The 18,158-nt window shown below is 43.6% G+C and overlaps 1 protein-coding gene across 4 annotated transcripts in view; it reads left to right on the top strand.

Annotated features, from left to right (window-relative positions):
• Positions 1-9,108: 9,108 nt before the first annotated feature.
• LOC143300374 (uncharacterized) overlaps positions 9,109-18,158 on the top strand; it is an 88,280-nt gene continuing 79,230 nt past the window's right edge. For 2 of the 4 annotated variants that reach the window (XM_076614114.1, XM_076614032.1), the window contains exons 1-2: positions 9,109-9,274; positions 10,019-10,122. In XM_076614114.1, coding sequence (XP_076470229.1) covers positions 9,264-9,274; positions 10,019-10,122 — 115 coding nt within the window. In that variant the 5' untranslated portion in view covers positions 9,109-9,263. The remainder of the gene's footprint in view (positions 9,275-10,018; positions 10,123-18,158) is intronic. The other 2 variants (XM_076614280.1, XM_076614197.1) reach the window with 1 other exon arrangement.

Raw genomic sequence — 18,158 nt, 5'->3', positions numbered from 1 at the left:
TACACCACATCTGCCAAGCAGATGCCTGACCAGCAGCGTAACCCAACGCGCTTAGTCAGGCCTTGAAAAAAAAAAAGAAAAAAAGGTGAATGAATAATAGATAAACTTACATAAATAAATAAATAATAATTATGATATAAAAAGGTAGTAGTAATGATAATAATAATAAAATAATAATAATAAACGAATAAATAAATAAATAAGACAACAATGATGATAAATAAGCAAATAAATGTAAAACATGAAGACACACATTCACACATACACCCACACATGCATAACAGATATGCACCAAACATGCAGTTTCACAGATATGAAAGCACAGTCAAATACATATAAACGTACATGAGCTCCAACACACACACACACACACACACACACACACACATTACCCTGCACCTCCTCTATCCCCCTCCTCCACACACGCATATAATAAAGAACCCATTGCTACAAAAGATATATCCCTGGCAAAATTATGTTGAAAAAGCCACGTTGATTTTACAAACCAACACACTTGCAGACTGAGAAAGAACGCAGGACTGAATGCTGAATGGTGGAGGTGGGAGGGGCTGAATCGAGAGGGGTTACTCTACAGTGTTACACCGCTATGACAGAGAGAATTGCTGCTAATCCTATGATTGTGGGCTGTCCCAGAGTATACGATTCAGGGAAGCTGACGAGGCCTCTCTTGGGCTTGGTCACAATGTTGAAGTAGTAATTCACGTTGAACATATTCTCTACCCTTCATTTTATCCTTTTGAGACGTTTTTTTTCTCTCTCTTTTTATTCATTCTGTGCATATTAAAACACACAGACTGTGACAGCCATTGCTGAGTTGTTGTTGTTTGTGTGTGTGTGTGTGTGTGTGTGTGTGTGTGTGTGAGTGTTGTTGTTGTTGTTTTGTTTTTTTGTTGTTGTTGTTGGGTTGTTGTTTTTCCTTTGTTTTTTTTCTTTTTCTTTTTTTTCCATGAAGCGTTTTTTTTCTTATGGAAAAGGAAGAGAAAGATAGCTGAAGGAAAGTATAGTGTACACGTGCATGAATGCAGTGGTAGTATTCAATATAGATTAATACAAGTCTGGTTAGAAAGTACAACTGGTCGGTACAAACAGAGATTGCTAAAAGCAGACCACTTTAATCTTCTGGAAATCATCAAATAATGAGGCCAGGAAACGATATGATTAACAAAAGGAACATAGGAACAAACCCATACACTTCCTCAAAAAAGGAAGCGCCGGGCCTGTCCTTATACCAATCATTTGATAAACTACCGAGGCAACCATGTATTTGTTCAGTATCGTCCATGTATTCTGTTTGGCTTATTCAGGATTAAAGAGGCTATGCCAGTCTTGAATAAAAGCTAATTTGTGTTTGCACATTTCTTCTGTCTTTGCTGCTGTGTGCACATGTCAAATGATTGGTATAAGGACAGGCCCGGCGCTTCCTTTTTTGAGGAAGTATCTGGGTTTGTTCCAGTGTACCTTTTATTTACCTGTGTGCTGGCTGAATCGGTAGCGTAAGCAGCACTGATTTGAAGTTGTGTACCTTGTGAATGGAGAGAGTTACCACTCTTTGCTATTTATTAATCACTTTAGTCTTCTTTTTTTTGTTCTAGTTTATCTTACCTCATGAGCAGCTTGTGTGGTGTGATCAGGCAGACAGTTGGCTCTCTGCCTCAAAGAGAATTCAAATGGCCCCAACTGCAGTATTTGAAGGGTTTCTATAATTAACTTCCCTTTTTAATCTTCAGTTTACAATGGTAAGGGTTGATTTTGTTGTTACCTGCATTCCTTTTCCTTCACTATGATATTACTTTGATGTTGTTTGAACTATATATATATACAGAGAGAGAGAGAGAGACAGACAGACAGATAGATAGAAGCACCAAACCTGTCCATAGAAAGCATATCTTTACTTTGGATTATACACACACACACACACACACACACACACACAACTAAAAAGAGGGGAAAACAAATAAAAAGACCTGACCCAGATCTAATCGTTAACATGTTGATCCAAAATTAGATAATGATATTTCTCACGCGTTTGCGTGGGTGGGGTATACTCTTTGTCATTTCGAACCCCCTGTGACAATAATCCCTACGAACATGCAAGCAAACAACCAACTATGTGGGATGTTTATTTTCGTTTTCTGTTCGCTTGTCGGGGACTTTCTTTCAATGAATTGTTCAGTGCACTCTGCGAACAAGCAAAACAATCAGTCACTGGATCTTTATTTGTGCTTTCTGTTTGCTTGGTGGGGTATTTCTTTCAATGATTTTTTTTTTCAGTGCACTCTGCGAACAAGCAAATCAAACAGTCATGACATCTTTATTGATTTTGGTGTTTTTGTTTGCTTTGTGGGGTCTTTCTTTCAATGAACTGTTCAGCGCTCTCTGCGAGCAAGCAGAACAGTCACTAAGATCTGTTCCCATGTATGTTCTCACCTGTGCGGGAGCCCCCTTCCCTTATCATCACCCTGTTGTCTGGAGTTGAGATGAGAACGGTTTGTCAGCCAGTGGGGCGTCCCTCCCTTATCAGAGACTACCTGCTGAAGCAAATCGCTTGTTCGGAGTCATTGTCTGATATGGCGTTCATGGTGGGGTTTTTTGCTGTTGTTGTTTTGTTGTTGTTTTTTTTTGTTTTTTTGTTTGTTTGTTTTGTTTGTTTTTTTGTTTTGTTTTTGTTGTTGTTGTTGTGTGTGTGTGTGTGTGTGTGTGTGTGTGTGTGCAGTATATCATCACAAGTTTGGGGTCAATTATCGTTGTCGGTATTGCATCATGAATGCCTTACCTGAAGAACAAATCTTAATCCACCCGGAAATAAAGAAGGTAAAATCCCAAAGGAAGGCAAGAAGGCAAGGCAAGAAAACTGATTACAGTTGTCTACGTGGCGAGGTCATCATCATTTTTTTAAAATAGTCATACTAACTCTCTTACCCAAAGAAAAGCACTCATTGCCTTGGCCCCATTTGTAAGACTATCTATACCGAAACCCCCTCCCCCTCCCCTCGCCTCCCCTTCCCCCAGAGTGTTCAAAATGAACGAGAAATGCAAGCGACAAAGCAAACAAATATAGCAGCAAATAAACAACGAGAACACAAACGGTTTCAAGAGACGACAGATCTTGCCAACAACATCGGCAATTCAATCCCTTTTCTGACAAACCACAATGAGCGGTAGTTTTCTACCACATCTCAATGAGAATCTGTTTGTGTACATGAGACCAAAGCCTTTCACAAGTATCAACATTGTACTTGTTTCTTTGTGAGTATTTTCATACAGACATTGTTATCAGTAGTCGTGTTAGCTATGGATCTGTCAGATCTGGCCCAAAACAAAGTTAGTTTTGGCATTTGTCATATCAGCTCTGTGTTTTTCCGGCAGCTGTGTTCCCCATATAGAAATACCTAGTCTTGGCGCCTGTCATGTCCTGTGATCTGCAACATTTTCTTTTAACGCACGAACAGGAACTCGTGGAGAAAATGTCAGAGCTGTACCATTCAATCGTTTGAGGGTACCAGGTGGAACATAATCGTTTTTGTTTCGTTTTTCTTCTTCTTCTTTCTTTCCACTCGAGAAATTATTGTTTACTTTTGATTTGTTTTCAGGAAGTGTATGAGCAGTCAACACAATTGGCAGAAGGTGTTTTTTTGTTGTTTTTTTTGTCTTGTTTTGGGTTGTTTTGTTTTTTTACAGAAGAATCACGTATCAGAAAAGACTATTCTGTTGTTGTGTGTTTCATTTTATCCCCTAAGCCCTGGTATACAGCATCTTTGAAAACAGCCACCTCTACGCGCTCCCCTGAGTCAATAATAAATTGAACAGTATGTGTGAGCAGTGTTTTGGTAGTTTTGGTGGATCGTTCAAAAACGAACATTCCCAGTTTTGAAAGTTTTACAAATGAGATTTTGTGATGTTGATATCTCTCATGTCATCTGTGGGTTTTCAGTTCTCATCCCGAAAAAAGAACAGTCTTGGCGTTTGCCATGCCTTGAAGTACAATAATATCTTTCAGCACAAGATCCAAATCTCATGGATATACCATTTACACTTTCGAGGATTCCATGGAAAACGTCACCTTTATCATTTTTTTTTCTTCAAGTGGCGAGTCCATTTGTTTGATTTCCTTCGATCTGGACTTGTTTTGATTTTATTTCTGATGTTTGTATTTTACAGACAAATATGAAGTGGATGTTTTGTTTCTTTGTTTGGGTGTTTTGGTGTTGTTTTTTAAATGCTGTCGGTGATTTTTTTTTTATTGTTTTTTTTTTATGTTTTTTTGTGGAGTGTGGGTATGGGGGTGAAGTGGGGTGGCGGGGAACAAAGAGATCTGACAGTGCTCTGTTCATCTCCTGCCTCTCCAGGTCATGAATCATCTCAGCGGAAAATACGTTACTGAGGCCGTGTTTTTCTTTATCTATTTTATTGTGTGTGTTGGGTTTTTTTTATCCCTTCAACATTAAGGCTTCTTCTTCTGGCTTCTTTGAAACATGCCCACCCCCTGATGTTTCAACAATAAACGGAAATGGATATTATTATGAGCTGAGCTGAAGCATGCATTTTTGTGGCGCTGCTTTCATCTGAACCTTATTTTCCTCTGGTGTCGCCGAGTACACTGAAAGACTTCTGAAGATATAGCTGGAAACAGCTGGAGGTGTTGTTTTTTATGACCGCCTGCTGTTTACTTTTCTGTACATCTTGAGTCGAAAAAGAAGCACTCGTTAAACACAGCAGTGATGAAAATTTCATATATGAAAATGATAATTATGTAAGCGAAATGATAGAAAACACAGACCAAAGAGATAAAACAATACATATTGCACAGGAAAGTTATCAGTTCAGCCATGCATGCACCGAGCAGACCATTGAAAAAAGCTTAAAGGTCCCACTGACTTTTATGCCGGGGAAGTGAATTCATACCCACTGTGCGTGGAGCATAAGAATGCGGGGCCCATTCCTCTTCATTCCCTGCCGCTTTAACCTTCCCCAAATGAAGTCAGGCACCCGGACATTCAGTGAGGAAAATCGGAGTAACGTGCCCTTCCCAAGGACACAACACCATGCCGAAACGAGGCCTCGGACATTGATCACTGGTGAATATTCAGATCAGAATTCCATCGCCTGACCGAGTGCACCGCGGAGCCTCAAACAAACTCTCACAATGTTAGGACTGGTGATATCAGTCAGTGATGAAAACGAACACAACTTTGACTTCCAAGGGAAAGAAAATAGCTTTGACTGTTAGTGATGAAAACGAACACAACTTTTGACTTCCCAGGGAAAGAAAATAGCTTTGACTTCAAACCCATCATCTATTTTCCACTGACGGTGGGTTACTTTGGGTGATACTCGCAGTACTGATTCGATATGGTAAGGAAAAATCATTCCCTCTGTTGGTAGAGACGGTATGTCATTGTGTGACATGCTTGTGTGTGAGTGTGCATGTGTGTGTGTGTGTGTGTTTCAGAGAGTGAGGTGTCTAAGAGCCCTGTTATCTTATCAATTGGTAGAGGAGAATTTCCCGGCCCTTTCAACTCACGAATTTCCTGTGATGTTTGTAAGGTCCGGATGCCACGTTGCGTTACAGCCACAGGGGATCTTCAACATCTCTGCAGTATCAGTCAATCCCCACACCCAGTGGCCCATGTCGTCAAGTGGTGCTCGTGTGTGCTTGCGTACGTGTGTGTGTGTGTGTGTGTGTGTGTGTGTGTAGGAGCCGTGAAGGCAATTGCGTGCGTGCGTGCGTGCGTGCGTGTGTGTGTGTGTGTGTGTGTGTGTGTGTGTGTGTGTCAGTGTGCATGTGTGTGTGTGTATGTGTGTGTGTGTAGGGGCCGTGAAGGCAAGTGAGTCAGTTAGTGTGTGTGTGTGTGTGTGTGTGTGTGTAGGGCGGATGGCACGGGGGATGGGAAGGGGAGGAGGGGCCATGCTTGGGGTTTGTGTTTGAATGTGTGTGTGTTTACTTTATTATCTTAAACTGCCGGACTGTGATGTTCTGTATAATTTGTCTCTGTATCTTTACAAGGCCATTGACTCGAGGAAAATTGTTATTTCCCAATTTTCCTGATCACCTTGTGATTTCCTTAGTATACTTACGTGTTTACAGTTGATGGTATGATGCTTATTTTTATCTGTTTACTACTTTACCCTTCATTATAGGGCCAGGACATTGAGATGAACAATCTGAGGTGGGTTTTTTTTATTTGTTTGTCTGTTTTTTCGTCTTTTCTGAGCGATCAGGGCCTCGTGTCTGAATAACAGGACAGGTTTGCGTTGAAGGGCACCGACCGAGCACCGAGGAACACCAAGTGAAAAAAAAGCATGAAAGATATGTCAGCTACAAGTTCAAATTGCTCTCGCACATGCGCTTTGAACTCAGTTTGCCAACTCTCCCTTTCTCACCCCTTTCGTATCATGTTTCGCAGACATTGTGGTATTTGTCCCGCCGCTCTTTTTTTATTTATTTATTTTTTATTTATTTTTTAAAGTTTTCTCCGATTGCAATGCACGCCCTCTCTCACCCTTTCTCCCTCCAGTGCAAGTCACGCCCCCCGCCCCACCCCAGCTCCTGCTTCACTTCCCTGGTCCCTCATCACACAGCCCATCTCCTCCCCCTCGCCCCCCCGACCCCACACACACACACCTCACACACGACACACAACCCACACAGACACGGCATATAACCCCTTCCCCCCCTTCCCACCCCCCCACACGCACGGACACACACACACACACACACAGTCTCCACGCTTTCTATCCACCGCTTCCCGCCCCAACCCCGACCCCCTATCCGCACATCTCTATCCCGACCCCGCCCCCACCTTTGCTCTTCGACCACCCACCCCCTCCGACCACCCCCTTCCACCCCCCCACCCCCCACCCCCTACTCCTGCCGTGCCGTCCTCGCGTCAAAATCTCAGTCAGCGACTCTGTGCCTGCCATATGTTTCGCCTTTTCCTGTGTAACGAAGTTATGCGTTATTTAATAACATTCGCAGACACCCAATTTCACCGAGTTTCTCTCCATTTCTTTTTCTTCCTCCTCCTCCTCCTCCTCCTCCTCTTCTTCTTAGTCTTGTTCTTCTTCTACAGAAGACCCCTACCCAAATTCCCGCTTTTTATTTTGTCTCTTTCTGTTTCTGTTTCTACGTCTCTCTCCGTCTGTGTGTGTTTGCGGTTCTGCTCTCTCTCTCTCTCTCTCTCTCTCTCTCTCTCTCTCTCTCTCAGTGTCCCTCAGTCTGGCTGCCTGTCTGTGTCTGTATGGCTGTCTCTTTCTGTCTGTCTCTCTCCCTGTCTGTCTGTCTCACTCCTCTCCCTCTTTCTCCCCCTCCCCCTCTCCCTCTCTCCTCCCCTCTCCGCCTCTCCCCCTCTCTCTCTCCTCTCCCTCTCTCCCCTCCCCCCCCCTCTCTCTCTCTCTCTCTCCCTCTCTCTCTCTCTCTCTCAGCATCTTCCAGAACCACATCCCGTTCATTCAGTGCATGCGCTCGCATCAGTGTCTGTCTTTGCACCTGTCTGTCCGTCCGTCTGCCTCAAGTTGATGTGTTTGTGCTGATTATCCGGATTTTCAGTTACATGTCTTCCTTGTGTCAGATAACAATAACAAGTGAAACAAAGATTAAAAAGAAGAAAGAAAGAAAGAAAAAAAGAAGAAAAGAAAAGAAAAAAGAGTGCTCTCTGTTTTTGTGCTTCGTCTCCATCTTCTCCTTCTTATTATTACCCTTATTCATTTAATGTCTGTCCGTGTTAACATATGTTATACATTGGCAAGAAAATAAGTAAGATTAAGAATACATAAATAAACAAAAGAACCGATAAGAAAAGCAAGAAACAAAGGAAATAACAAGCAAACTGGCCTAACTAGTAATTCATATAAGTTGATTAAGCTGCCTTTTCATGGCACACTGCAGAATGTTGATGACTGTGTATCAGTTTCTCTACTGAATTTGTAGTGTGTGTGTGTGTGTGTGTGTGTGTGTGTGTGTGTGTGTGTGTGTGTGTGTGTGTGAGTGTGTGTGTGTGTGTGTGTGTGTGTGTGTGTGTGTGTGTGTGTGTGTGTCTGTGTCTGTGTGTGTGTCAGTGTGTGTGTGTGTGCAGTGTGAGTGTGTGTGTGTGTGTTTGTATGTCTGTCTGTCTGTGTGTGTGTGTTTGTATGTGTGTCAGTGTGTGTGTGTGTGTGTGTGTGTGTGTGTGTGTGTGTGTGTGTGTGTGCGTGCGTGCACAAAACGATTAAATGCAAAATAACAAATCAAATGTACACTGACACATGCCGTGATACCAAAGACAACTTGAATAGCGCGAGAAGCACACAGAAAACACAGTTTCGAGAGCAGTATTGAAATTAGTGCTACTTGACCGACAAATAGACAAACGCATAGGCGTTCAACACCTGACCAGCGCATGCCGTGGAGTTTATGTGTGAATTCCACAGGCCAGTCTAAAACGTCTCTCAATACACCCCTTTTAAGTTGTGCCGCCATCGGTATATCTTATAGACCAATGTGCTTCTTGGTCTTGGACTTCCGTTGGTGTCAGTGTGTGCGCACCGGCGATTGTTCGTGTATGTGTACTTGATGCATGTAATTTATGTATAAATTAGTTGAAAACGTCACGAACTCCCTGTCTGGGAGATGTGAGCCTCAATATGTACAATCACTAATAGCTGTGCGCAGCATCTGCACATACATGGAAGAAACTGAAGCAATAACTGACTCCTCAAAGATTTTCGTTTTGCATATACTTTACTCATATGTTGTATGTATCATTGTATGTATTTCATGTCTGCTGTTCATGTTATATTGTGGTGGTAATCAGATCGTCGAGCTGTTGCTATCCACAGCATCCCCACCCAATCACAAAAAACTTGAAGGTTTTTCGCACTTCTCTTTCCCCCGAAGTACCTCTTTTGCAAACGGGACATTTCTCTCCACCTCCCACCCACTCTCCTCATATCCCTCCCCCACATTCTACGACGTCTATGGTGTGTGTGTGTGTGTGTGTGTGTGTGTGTGGTTCTACAACCTGCACCCCCTGTCTGCCACACGGCGCACGGCAAGTAGACTCGCCCAGTTACTTTCACACATGCGGGCGGCGAGTGCAGCTAGTCGAATGTGTTGGGCGCAGGGGGCGCGTTGGTTTGAGATTGGTGGCTCCGTCCGTGTGCTAGACGAGAGCGCAGACGACTGTTAGACGGAGGAAAGTCCCAGTAGGAGACGGCGCTTCGTTCTTTGCTGCCCACACCGCCTTACCTCGCACTACGTGGAAGGGATGGCGCAAAGGTAAGGAAAGAGTGGAAGGCCTCCGTAGTTCAGACACCGATGTTGAAAACTTCTTCTCTGGTCACTAACCTGCCCTGCTTTGCATGACAAACACTTGTCCAGTCGCCCCCTGTTTACCTTTCCTTGATTTCAACTTGTGTCGTCTGCTTCTTGAGCGGCGAGACAAGCATGGTAGCAGAGTAGTGGTTGAAGTTGTAAGGAACGAGCCGACGACCGGCGAAAAGAGAAAGGAAGTGTTCGAAGAAAGTTTTCAAGAGGAAAGTTTTGTTTTCGTGAATGAAGACCCGGCGATGTGCCACAGTTCTGACTGGGTGACGTATCACTTGTGTTGAATCGTCTCCGAATTTTTAAATGTGTGTGTGTGTGGTTGTGAATGGAAGGATTAGTTAAATAAGTTCGCCACTGTTTGTTTGTTTTTGTTGTTGTTGTTGTTAGTTTTTTGTTTTGTTTTTTGTTTGTTTGTTTTTTGTTTTGCTTGTTTGTTTGTTGTGATTTTTTTGTCGACAGTTTTTTTCACTGTTTCTTGTTTATTTAGTGTTTTTGTTTTGTTTTTGTTTTATAGAAAAAAAACAACAACACAAAAACACGATTAGTTGGGTTTTTTGAAGTTCAGAGATTGTAATAGAAAACAAAATCGAACCTTTTTAAAGTTAGTCATTTTAGAGTTATTTATTTTTACATTTTAGTGAGAGTTTTTGACTCTGTGTGTGTGTGTGTGTGTGTGTGTGTGTGTGTGTTCGGCAGGGCCATGGAAGCGCGGTGGCCAACCGTGCTCCTGTGTGTGGTGTGTGCACTCGGAATATACACACCTGGCGTCAGCTGTCAACGGCTGGACAGTGCGAGCTCAGGTAAGAGATTTCCCCTTTCACCTGCGTGTGTGTTCCTCCATCCATTGACACGGCCACCTTTCGCCCATCCATCACTGCCCACTGCGACACATAGTCCTTTTCCTTCAGGGGACATTGTGGGGCCGACAGTGTGCCTCGGCTGTGTCAGCAGAACTTGGAACGGATTCGAATCACAAAATACTTTCACGCTTTTATATCAATCTGATTTATCGAATAGCTCGATGCGAATATTTACAGTTCAAATTATGTTCTTTGTTTGGAGAGTTATCTCGTTTTCAGTAGTTTTTAGTTTTCTTGTGTGTGTGTGTGTGTGTGTGTGTGTGTGTGTGTGTGTGTGTGTGTGTGCACGCGCGTGTGTCCGGCTGTGTCTGTGTTTGATTTAACGATATTCTGGTTATTGTTTATAGTTTTAGAATGTTTCTGAATAGAATATTTAATTTCGTAATTCATTAACATTGCAACAGTTCATTATTGTAGCTTTGCTTTTATTCAGACCAAAGGCTTGTGTACATTACTTTGTACTTTTGAAGCGTCGCGCTTAATTCATCACCATGTAGAAAAAATACCTTGTGTTACCGTGCGTGAATTCATGCAGAAATCTAATCTGTAGGTGATCAGTGTCTGAGATTTTTCTTTCTTTTTCTTGTCAGTCCCACGCTTTATGTGTGTGTCCAGACTGGTTAGAACTTAACAGCACTGGCTTGAAGCTCATTTTGTTAGTCAACGTATTGAATATGTGCCTTTGTCTTATAAACAGTAACAGCATATTAAAAAAAAATATATCACCTGACCCCGAGCAGTGCCTCACGGCAGAGCAGAGATCTGCAGCTGCTGGGGAAAACAAAAGAGAGACAAAATGTTTAGGAAGAGTTTCATTGATTATGGCTCTGAATATTAATTTTTTTCGAAGATCACGGTCAACCGCAGCGGCAGTCAATTAATGACCAATTGCCAGTCTCAGTTTTCACATGATTTTTCATGTTTTGTTGCAACCTGTCTCTGTCTTTGTTTTCTGTCTCTCTGTCTCTCTCTACCTCTCTCTCTTCTCTCTCTCTCTCTGCATGTGCATCAAAACAACACAAGGATATTCTACTGAAGTAAATGGAGTCGGTAACGCTATTGACTACTCCGTCATCCAGTCACGACATTATTGCAATGTTTGGTATCTTATCTGGCGAATATTAGAATGTGCCAAGTCTGATATCGCCTCTTGCCACCGTCGGTAATTTCAGTTCAGTTCAATTCAAATTGAAGCTTTTATAAAACGTTCAGTCACTCGGGTTGTTTGCAGTCGAGTCGTCGACCACTGTCATCTCGAAGTCTTTGGCCGGTGTTTCAGCTATTCTACAGTTTGCTTTGTTTTCCAGCACACTAGACTACAAAATACACTAGCATCGGAAATGTCATAATACATGCTGTTTTTTAAACTGTGGCTGAAATGTTTGAAGTACATTGTTGGGTGTCATTTTATAAGCAGGTCAGGCACGCAGTTGACATTTTCGCTTTCTTTTTCCTGATTTTAAAAGCGGGAAAGACAAACTTATATGTTCACTTAATTTGCACACACACAAAAATAATTATCCTTATGGAATTTCACTTTACTCTTTCACTATATTTTCTGCTCCCATTTCTTTGTTTGTTTTCTTTAACCAGCATTGCTTTCTATGTTATAAGTTTCCTCCGCAATACTTTGTGAACGGACTCTGTGCATACGGTGGACAGCATCTAAGACCGAACAGGAAATTCGGAGATCTGCATAATACTATCATGGAACAATCGCGGACAAAATTGTATGAATGTGAGTGTTCATATGTGTGTGTGTGTGTGTGTGTGTGTGTGTGTGTGTGTGTGTGTGTGTTTAAAAGTAGACCTTTAAAAAACATCACACCAGATTTTCCGTATTCAAAATTCGCAATTATTTCGTTGTTTGGGGTGATTGATCAAGTTCTTTGGAGGAAATCCTCACTGGCCGTCAAGGCTGTTAACAAGATGAACTGATTTGGTGGAGTGATTTTCACTTCCATTCCCGTGTAATGCCAGATCACACATGACCATCTGCGGGAGAGAATGAACGCGACAGATGTGACTGGCCACCCTTGCCAGGCCGGCCTTCCCACTGACAGCGCTTGTCATGCCCTTTCTAATGGTTGCCTTATGCAATCGTGCTCCGTAAATCCCTCACTAACTCCTCACAGCCTTGTCAGTAGTACAAGGGATGGTAATGGACAGTTCATTTGCAGTACCCAGCAAAGTCAGCAATCAGTGTAATAACTGACTTGCTTCCAACAAAGGAAGCTGCTGGCACACGCACATGGTGCCACAGCGGTCTTTGCCCTCCACAGTTTGTTCACACTGCCCGCGTTATCCCTCCTGTCTGTCTGTTTCTCTCCCTAAGCACCCAGTGCCAGGCGCACCCGCAGTTTTCCGTTGTGCCCACGTTTCAGAGAGAGAGGGAGAGAGAGAAAGAGAGAGAGGGGGCGTGGGGGGAGAGAGAGAGCACATTGCCAAACATTTGTTTCGCCATCACAGTTTAAACTGCTTTAGAACTGTCAGAAATTGATGGTAACTATGCTGAACAGACAGAAATCGACAATTTATGTGTGGGCGTGTACATTATTATTCAGTGAGCGAAATCGCCAGTTATTTTACAGTGTCACTGTGAGGGAGTGTCAGGAATAGTTCCCGAAAGAGGACTACATTTCTCCAGTGGCTTACCAAAATAAAATAAGAAAATACATCCGTATGATTTATAAAGCAGAAAGGTTGTAAGAAAAGCTGTGTCAGTGTTTGTAGGAACCGATAAACGCCGAAACTTTTTTTTCTTTAACAACTGAATTTCTCCTCATCTAAACTTTTATCTGGCTAGGAAAACGTTGGGCTGTTTTGAAAGGAGAAGAGCGGCAGTGTCTTCTGGAAAGATAAAAATATAAATGTATGTGAAAGTTTGGGTTGGGGTTCATTTGAAAGTAAGACTGACGCCCCCACAAACGCATATCCCTGTATTGTGATACTAGCACTGGGTTGCGAGACTGTTACTATCTTTTATCAAGATACTACTGAATCGGTTTTGCTGATGCCATACATGAAGTAAGACCGACTCATATAGGACTTCCCCTGTCAGAATGCTTGGTGCTTTGCGAACTGAAGTTCCGGACAGAGTTGGTTTACGCGTCTTATTTCCCACACTGAGCGAAGCGGTTGAGGCCGGTTTTATCTGGTGCAGGAAATCCGTCACACTGGAAACAGAGTTCTCACTGTGTGTGTGAGGGGCGGTAAGCTAAAGGAAACGAAAAAAATAAACCTGGCTTAAAGAGAGAGAGAGAGAGAGAGAGAGTGTATTCGTGAACACACCTTTATGTGTTAAATATTTACTATATTGAATATACAATATGGTATACAGTATGATATTTACGAATAACTCCTCTTGACATTTCCTTGTCAAAGAAAAATGGAATGGAGGGATCATGGTAAGGGGGGTGGGGGGGGGGGGTAGAGGCACACACACACACACACACACACACACACACACACACACACACACACACACAGAGGGAGAGAGAGAGAGAGAGAGTAAAGAAACGGAAAAAAAATCTATCTCCAGATCATCATCCGAGTTTCATATAGGATCGTCTTTGTTCCACCAGAAACCGCGGTCTGTTTATGCCATCTCTCGCACCATTCTTCTCTCACACACTGCACATGCACGTCTGTTTCCTATCCGTGCATTAAATTTTTGTGTGCCTCCAAACAGTCTGAATAAGCTTTGAAAACACAACTTATTATTTTTCCCCGTAACACAGGTTTGTTAAGGCTTCTGTTTCTTTCATGAGACATTTTATTTTAATTCAGACAGCAACGCCAATAAATCACTGTGAGCCTGGAACGCTCAACCGTAGTGTTACTGCATTTCAAACAAGTCCAAATTTTAGTAGCTGTATGTTTTTTTTGTTTGTTTGTATGGTTGTTTTTTGTTGTTGTTGTGGTTTTTTTCTAAAATACATTATGTAATTTATTCCCCCATTTATCTGTTCTTCATGTCGTCTCCCCTGCTCACCAATAAACAACAGGATTGAATCATTCTTTTTCAAGCGACATGGTGGACGAAACAAAAAGGCCGTATTGCTACATTAGTTGTTACGAGTCTGAGTGACCACAAGAAAAATTGAACGTATTAAGCAAGAAACACACACACACACACACACACACACACACACACACACACAGGAGAGAGAGAGAGAGAGAGAGAACAAAGCAAAAAATATGTTATTAAGTCCAAGTCGAATGGGCGGGGAGTGTGTGTGTGTTTGTGTTTGTGCGTGTTAATGTGTGTGTGTGTGTGTGTGTGTGTGTGTGTGTGTGACTCATAGAGAGTGAACCGGCCAGAGCACGCGCGCGCGCGCTTGCGTATGTGTGGTGTGTGCACAAAGACTATCTTTGTCGCGGATGTGTACTTAGCATCTTTTCCGTGGAGGGTGCGATTTCCTTTGGTCACCGTCATAAAAGAATCTGTTGTTTTCCTTCATCACGCTCCTCGGTCCCCGACCACTGAAGAAAACGGAAGACTAAGGAGGTGAATGGAAAGCGGGGTCCGTATTTGGGGGTCTGGGGGTGGGGGATCGTGGGGGTGGGGATAGCTGGCGGTGGCAGGATGCATGGATTGTAAGGGAGGGGTGGGGGAGACAGGGGGGAAATGGGTGGGCTAGGCGCAGAAAGGGATCGGTGAGGAGGAAAGAGAGGGAGAGAGGGAGAAAGAGCACAACGAGAGAAAAGTAGGGACACAGAGAGAGAGAGAGGGGGTGGGGGGGGGGGGTAAATAAATTTCGCTCTCTCTCTCTCTCTCTTTCTCTCTCTCTTTCTCTTATGCGCGCACACACACACACACACACACACACACACACGCACATACACATACACATATGCGCACACATACTGAGACCCCCCTCCTTCCCCCCCCCCCTTACCTCCCACCACACACACACACACACACACGCACAACTTTATCTGGAGAGACAGAAAGAGCAATCACATGGTTCTGTCTCTCAGGTCTTCTCACACACTGCAAAGCTGGCTTCAGTACGTCTGCTTTTCGACTGACACATATTTGGTTTGAAATTGGAGAAGGGGGTGGAGGTGGGGCGGGGGGGGGGGGCGAACAAACGAAAGATGGGGGAACACAGTTGATGGGGGTGGTGACGATTGTGCCTTGGGTGCTAAAGTTTTTTTTGCAGACAAGGCTCTCTCTCTCTCTCTCTCTCTCTCTCTCTCTCTCTCTCTCTCTCTCTATATATATATATATATATATATATATATATATATATATATATATATATATATTGGGGGGGAGGGGGGGAAGGCGTCGGGTTGGGGGATAGTTCAGCTGTGGAATTGTAAGGAACATGAACTGATGACTTTCGTGATCTGTTTGGCTGTCTGGCTGTCTACATGTCAGTGTCTACAATATGTGTGTCTACGTCTCTACTGCTCTTAGTTTATTTGTCTGTACTGCTTGCCTTTCTTTCTGTCTAATTTCCTGTCGCTGTCGCTCAGTGACTGTGTCGCTTTCTCTGTCTTTATTTGTATCTTTTCCCCTCCGCCCCTCTCTCTCTCCCTGTCTTTCTGTCTGTCTGTCTGTCTCTCCCCACTTGTGAAATCTCAGGCAGTAGCAGAAGTGCTAAAAGCTGAAGTTCACTTCCACTCACGACAAATGGACCATTATGCAACCTGAGTGTTTGTAGGGGGATAACGTAGCCAGATAACATTTCTCGGTCGTTCCAACTTGACCGGACGGTGTGGTGTGGTGCGGTGACTGTGTGTGTGTGTGTGTGTGCGCGCGCGCGCTAAGTACGATAGGGAAACATGGTGTGAACCGTTACTGCTGAAAGCGAGATTAACTGAACACCAATGCCGAGTTCCAGACAGCAGGGGTACTTTGTCCAGGATGTCTGTCTTTCTTTTGTTAGTCTCTGTGATACGATTTTTTTTTTCTGTGTCTCTGTCTGCCTGTACTGCCCGTCATTTTGTCTATCGCTGTTGTTCTCTGTTCTGCGACAGCCTGTCTTTTTCAGTATCTGTGTCTATCGCTCTGTCCGTCTGTCTTTATCTCTGCCTGTCTGTCTCTTTCTCTCTGTTCCTCTCTTTCGTGCCTCTGTTCCTTCTGATAGTGTGTGTGGGTATAGGTTTGTGTCTGACTGGATTCTGCGAATGAAACAACAAAGATCGAAAATCACACAGACAGTCACACACACAGACACACAGAGACACACTCACTAACACACACACACACACACACACACACACACACACACACACACACACACACACACACAGAGAGAGAGAGAGAGAGATCTCATTGACTGCGTGGCTGACGACAAAAACACCGAAACAAACCCAGTTTCCTTAATGACCTCTTCGGGTCTGACTGATCGGATGTGTCCACTTGACTCGCCGGTGCCGTGCTGGACGTGATGCAAGCTTGTTTCTGACTTCGTTGTTGCTCTTGTTCTTCACTTTGTTGCTGTTGTTGTTGCTTAGTGTTATTGTTGAAGCCCAAGTTATTCCTGTATGTTTGTTAATGTCTGACACTTTTAATTCTCTCACTTTTACTCCCTTACTCTGTACTTCTCTCTTTATTTGTCTCTGACTGTATGTATGTATCGTGTGTGTAGTATGTATGTCTCACTTTTTCTCTCTCGATGTCTCTCAGCCTTTCCCCCACTTTCTCTCTCTCTCTCTCTCTCTCTCTCTCTCTCTCTCCCTCTCTCTCTCTCTCTCTCTCTCCCCGATTTGTGTTTGTGTCTCACTTTTTTGTCTCCTTCTGTCCCCCACCATCCCAGTCCTCAAGTAACAAACGAGAGCAACAAAGCAGAGCACTTGCTCCGCAGGTCACAGCACATCCCGTCACACAGGCACGGAAATAACATAGGCAAAGCCGAGGAGGAAAGCGAGGGCAAAACTCTCACAAGTCTGACAATAGAACGGAGCTGCTTTCAGCTGTTTGCAAGTTTTTTGTGTTCCCTTCTTTCTTTCTTCTTCCGCTCCTATTTCTTTCAACATATGAGAACGGCTACAGCGCAGAGCACTTGCTACTTGTAGTATTTATACCTTTCTCTCACACAACTTGGAAATACCAAGCGACAGATTTCGGACAATGGCACCAGTTCCAACAGCTGCAGACGACCAAGGCTCTTTGAACCAACGAACTGCAGCTTCCAAGGTTTGCTGGGCCTAGTACTAGATGATTAAAGACAACATGCGGGTACGAAGAAGGGTCATGGTGGTTGTGTGCGTGTGGAGAGGAGGCGGGGGAAGGGGGCGGAGAACGGAGAGGAAAGGGTTGAATGCTGCCGAGGGATTTGGGATGGTGAATTAGAAACTAAAAAAAAGTCAGTGTCTTGAGTTTTGTCGGTACCAAGTCTGATAGTTCGTGGACGTGAGAGAAAATGTTTCACATTGTCCAGAACAGGGGTTCTGATACTGCACTGCTATTGTGGGAATGTTGTTCATAACAGGGGTTAAAGGACTGCAGCACCACAGTTATTTTATTTTATTTTTGTTTTACTTTTAGGATTTCTGAGACACGTTGTCCCGGCGGAAACGTTGCTACATGGAACCGGATTTCTGGAACTTCGGCTGTCTAGGCCACGATTTTTGGGACTGCGATGCCTCTGTCTGTCTGTCTGTCTGTCTGCCCTCCGTGTCATGATCAGGTGCCAGCTGCTTTTGGCAGCAACAGGACGATTAGATAGACGTCGCTCAACTAAGAGCCTCGGAAAGTCTGATGTGGTGTGTGTGTGTGTGTGTGTGTGTGTTGTGGGATGTGCGCATGTATGGTGCAGTGGTTACGTAGTCGGAAAGGATAGGTGAAAGGTGAAGAACAATGGGGAGGCTTACTTTGCGGAGTTCTTTATTCTTTTTCTCCTCTCCTCTCTGTCTTTATGTAGCTAATAATGACAATGGTAACAGTAACAGTAAACTAAGAAGAAGAACAAGAAGAGTGATATTCATATTGTGCTTGATAATGTGCGAGCATTATCTTA

The sequence above is a fragment of the Babylonia areolata genome, chromosome 1 (assembly GCF_041734735.1).
Source record: "Babylonia areolata isolate BAREFJ2019XMU chromosome 1, ASM4173473v1, whole genome shotgun sequence".
Lineage (NCBI taxonomy): Eukaryota > Metazoa > Mollusca > Gastropoda > Neogastropoda > Buccinidae > Babylonia > Babylonia areolata.
This window is presented reverse-complemented; position numbering and strand designations above follow the sequence as displayed.